This window comes from Mandrillus leucophaeus, unplaced genomic scaffold, assembly GCF_000951045.1.
Source record: "Mandrillus leucophaeus isolate KB7577 unplaced genomic scaffold, Mleu.le_1.0 Scaffold70, whole genome shotgun sequence".
NCBI classification, from domain to species: domain Eukaryota; kingdom Metazoa; phylum Chordata; class Mammalia; order Primates; family Cercopithecidae; genus Mandrillus; species Mandrillus leucophaeus.
The window spans coordinates 3,906,034-3,910,993 of NW_012107586.1; the positions used below are offsets into that span (position 1 = coordinate 3,906,034).

General features: G+C 55.1%; 1 protein-coding gene across 1 annotated transcript in view; it reads left to right on the plus strand.

The window, feature by feature from the left end:
* The window catches only part of WNT10A (wingless-type MMTV integration site family, member 10A), a 13,987-nt gene extending 9,420 nt beyond the window's left edge, over positions 1-4,567 (plus strand). The window contains exons 3-4 of the mRNA XM_011964620.1: positions 690-1,069; positions 3,437-4,567. Of these exons, the coding sequence (XP_011820010.1) occupies positions 690-1,069; positions 3,437-3,934 (878 nt within the window). The 3' untranslated portion in view covers positions 3,935-4,567. The remainder of the gene's footprint in view (positions 1-689; positions 1,070-3,436) is intronic.
* Positions 4,568-4,960: the final 393 nt, after the last annotated feature.

A 4,960-nucleotide genomic window follows, 5' to 3' on the forward strand; every position in this document is an offset into this window, starting at 1 on the left:
GCCTCCCAAAGTGCTGGGATTACAGGCTTGAGCCACCGCGCCCGGCCGCAAGTATCTTTTTCATATAATGACTTCTTTTCCTCTGGGTAGATACCCAGTAGTGGGATTGCTGGATCAAATGGTAGTTCTACTTTTAGTTCTTTGAGGAATCTCCACACTGTTTTCCATAGTGGTTGTACTAGTTTACATTCCCACCAGCAACATCACTGGCAATGAATTCTTTAGGTTAAACATTGCCCTCATTCTGTGGGCTTATTTTAAAATTGCAGATACCACCGTGAAAGGTAATAGATTAAGTCCCTGATTGTAAAAAGAATGTGTTTAGCAGATACTTTCTGCCCTACAGTAGAGATGTAGACACACAAATTCTGAGTTTACTAAAGGTGATGTTAAAGAACAGGAGAAGGGCGTACAAAAAGCAGAGGGCTATTGGGAAGCTTCCCTCCCACCCCACCAGGTTCTGTGTGCAGAAGAACTGGCTTCTGGCGTGATTGCTGCCCTTCTTTGACTCTGTGTCCTTGCATACCGGGCTTGCATACTGTCCTTGCATACTGAGTCCCATCTAACAACACACACTGTCTCCTATATACTGGGCTTCAGTTTCTCCTTGGGATGATGAGAAGGGTGGGCTGGAGAATGGGGTGTCGAGGCCCCTCCAGAGTCCATGTATTCTGGGTCTTTAACCACAGGTTTCCGAGAGAGCGCTTTTGCCTACGCCATCGCGGCAGCTGGTGTTGTACACGCCGTGTCCAATGCGTGTGCCCTGGGCAAACTAAAGGCCTGTGGCTGCGACGCGTCCCGGCGAGGGGATGAGGAGGCCTTCCGTAGGAAGCTGCACCGCCTACAACTGGACGCACTGCAGCGTGGTAAGGGCCTGAGCCATGGGGTCCCGGAACACCCAGCCCTGCCCACAGCCAGCCCAGGCCTGCAGGACTCCTGGGAGTGGGGCGGCTGCAGCCCCGACATGGGCTTCGGGGAGCGCTTCTCTAAGGACTTTCTGGACTCCCGGGAGCCTCACAGAGACATCCACGCAAGAATGAGGCTTCACAACAACCGAGTTGGGAGGCAGGTGAGAGCCCCACACCCGGGTCTGCTTCAAATCCCTTTGCCTAGGGCCTACCCCTTGCCCAGGCCTATCTCTCCTCTGAGGACCACATTGCTCCCGCACGTCACACCTTGGCAATCTTCTCATTGACCCTGTCTAACTCATTCAACAGGCATGCACTGAGTATGCCCTGTGCACCAGGCACTGGACTAGGCCTGGGGATACAAGGCTGAAACAAGCCCTGTTGCCCTGGATCAGCATACCACCTGCTGAGCAACCTGCTCCTCCTACTTCCTCGGGAGATCACCCAGGAGAAAGGACAGGGGTGCAGTCAGGACTGCAGGAGTCTAGGCCTGGCACTGCCATCTGACTCCTTCCCTGTGGAGTGAGAAGGTTGAACTAGATCATCCCTAAGGTTCCCCACAATGCTAATGTTCCATGATCCGGTGATCTCTCCCAGCCTTTCTGTGCAGTCTAGAATGAGGGATTCCTGCAAAGTAAGGGGTGTAAGTGAAGTTCCTAGGGGTCACTGGGGAACTGTGTTACGGTGCCTTCCTCCTTTATCCTCTGTCCTCAAATGCTCCTACTACCTCAAAGGTCATTCATTAAAAATAAATACATACACACATACATAAAAAAGTAGAAGAAAGGAAAGGGATAATAGGTTGCATTTATTGATTGCTTACTATGTGTTAGGCACTGTCTTGAGCACTTTCCTACATATTAACCTATTTAATCCTTACAACTACCTATGAGGTGGGCACTGTTATTAACCTTATGTTGAGATATGGAAACTGAGGCACGGATTGACCAAGAAGCTTACCCAAAATGATGCAACTGGTGAGAAGGTGGTCCAGGCAGGATTCATCCCCAGGAAGTTGACCTCTGAGCCTGTGCTCTTTTGTTCTACAGCGTTGAATCTGCACTCTGATGCCCTGTTGGCTTTCATGGTAGCTCAGCACTGTCCTTTCCTGAACATTCCACCTCCATCATCCCTTCTCTTGACTCTGCCCAGCCTGTTGAGGCCTTTTTCCTGGCTTCCTCTCACTCTGGCTGGCACCTTCTCCATCTCACTCTCCTTTCTCTTGGCCTCTTAGCCCACGATGGGTCATCTTCCTGCACAAAGACTCCAAGCTGATTCAGCAATTCCCATCCTCACTTAGAGGTGGGGTAAACTGAGGCACACTTACCCTTGGGTCATGTCCAGCTCCCACCCAGCCTGCCTTGTACAGCTCTTTTCCCAAGCTTCACCGCCATCCCAGCCCATACCAACGGTGCCTCCTCCTCGTTAAACTGGTTAATTAATGGCTGCTGCCCGTGGGAAGCAGATGTTCTGGAGCTGTTGGCCTGGGGAGGCATTGGGCTGGTTCCCACGTGGTGCTGACAGCACAGGCTGCACATGCAGGCTGAGAAGCCCTTTCAGACCTCCAGGGGAAGGCACCCTCTCTTATGGCCCTACTGCCCAAGTTTAAGGGCCCTGGATCATTGCTGTCCCTGTCTCAGGGTGTGTTTTCGGACTAGACTGAGGGAAAGGAGGGGATGTGGCCAACTTCTTATGGGGTTTCTGGTGAAAATGTCAAAGGGTTCTTAGTGAGGAGACTCTAGAGCAGGTTGTGAGCTGGGTTGGGGGTGGCTAGGTTTCATTCCCATAACCACCTCCCTTGGAGGCCTGAGGGCTTCTCCACTTTCACTGGGCTGTAGAGCCTGGCTCTCTCTGGTTCCTTTCTATATTCAGGTAGAGCTTTGGCCCCTGGTGGCGCTGGCTTTTCCTAGGAGGAACCATGGGTCTCAGCATAGTGCAGAATGAGTCCCAGGCAGCATAATCAGGGGGCAGTCTCCCCAGCACTTGTCCCCCTCCTTTGGCTCTCTACAAAGAGATGTAGGGGGAGCGGGAAGGGGAAGCACTGAGAGGGGGACCAAGTCTTTCTCAAACTCACTGAACACCGCCCCCCACCCCCCTACCCCAACACACACACACACACACAACCTGGAGCGAGATACAACGGGGCCAGCACCCTCCTGCTCCTGGCCCCTACCCCAGGGGTGGCAGGAGAGGGAATTTCCCTGCCGATTTGGGATCCCCCTTCAGGAAGCAAGAGCCTCCAGCCCCAAGGGCCCCCTGCAGCTGCTGGAAAGGCGGGCAGGAGAGGAGGGGAGCCGGAAGGTGGGAATTCCCCCGGGGCCTGGCCTGGTGGGAGGTGGGTAGGAAAGGCAGAGGCAAAGGAGCAGGTACAGAAGTTTTTCTGACTGGTTGTGGGACCCTCGCTCGGGGCCTCAGCGTTTGCCTCTGTATAATGGGAGTGGGTTTCAGAAGCAGGCCAGACTCAGCGCTGGGAGGAGGGCAGTGGCGCTGGGCGCCAATGTCACCCCTCACAGTGTCTCCCTCCGCAGGCAGTGATGGAGAACATGCGGCGGAAGTGCAAGTGCCACGGCACGTCAGGCAGCTGCCAGCTTAAGACGTGCTGGCAGGTGACGCCCGAGTTCCGCACCGTGGGGGCGCTGCTGCGCAGCCGCTTCCACCGCGCCACGCTCATCCGGCCGCACAACCGCAACGGCGGCCAGCTGGAGCCGGGCCCAGCGGGGGCACCCTCGCCGGCTCCCGGCGCTCCCGGGCCACGCCGCCGGGCCAGCCCCGCCGACCTGGTCTACTTCGAAAAGTCACCCGACTTCTGCGAGCGCGAGCCGCGCTTGGACTCGGCGGGCACCGTGGGCCGCCTGTGCAACAAGAGCAGCGCGGGCTCGGATGGCTGCGGCAGCATGTGCTGTGGCCGCGGCCACAACATCCTGCGCCAGACGCGCAGCGAGCGCTGCCACTGCCGCTTCCACTGGTGCTGCTTCGTGGTCTGCGAAGAGTGCCGCATCACCGAGTGGGTCAGCGTCTGCAAGTGAGCGGCCCGGGGTCCCCTGGGCCCTGAACGAGGTCCCCTCCTGGAGCCTGGCCCTCTGAGGCAAGGCAGCATCGCCTTGGCTCTTGGGAGAGGAGATTGGACCACATGATCTTACAGGAAACTCTCAGCTCTGAGGTCTGTGATCGCTGGACAGTCCAGGCCTGTCTGAACCCCACCACTCACTTCTGTGGGCTCTAGGACTTACTGGGTTCTTCCTGCCTCCCCCAAGCCCAGACAGTTCAGTTGGGCTGGGGTTTGCCCCATACACTAAAACAAGCGTCAGCCAGGCAACCCCTCAGTCTGTCTCCATCCTTTCACCCCTTCCCTGGAGATGGGAGGTAGGGAATGAATAGAAGCTGATGGGCAGAGAGAGGAGGATTAAAAAAAAGAAATAGACATAACTGAGCTGAAGTAATTCCATAAACGGCCCAGACACCCTCCCCCACCATTCTCCTCATCATTCATTTAACAAATATTTATTTTGCACTCTCTTTGCGGCACTCTGGGGGGCGTGGGGGTGGCAATGTGAGGCACTGGGGCCACAGATGTAAGTGAGACACAGCACTTGTCCTCTTGGAGGTTACATTCTTGCTGGGGGGAGGCATGGGCAATAAACAAGTAAATATACAAACAAGGTCATTTCAGACAATGCTGTGTGCAGGCTGCTGGGTGTAGGGGGATTTGTGGGGAGTGGGGCTCCTCAGACAAAGCCGCTGGTTCCTCAGGGAAGGCCTTTCTGAGTGGTGATACCCATGCTGGGACCTGCACCATAAGCCATGCAAAGAGTACGGGTAAGGGCATTCCAGGCAGAGGCCATATGAAGGCAGACAGTGTGAGCTGAGAAAGATCTCTGCCTGCTGGAGGAACAGCAGAGGGGCCATTGTGATTGCAGTGAAGAAATCAAGGGACAGACTAGCAAGAGAAGTATTCAGAGGGTGGGCAAAAGTCACATCGTGTGTCTTTCTAAGCCGAGGTAAGGAGTTGGGATTTTATTAAAGAGGAATGGGAACCTTGAGATTCTTAAGCA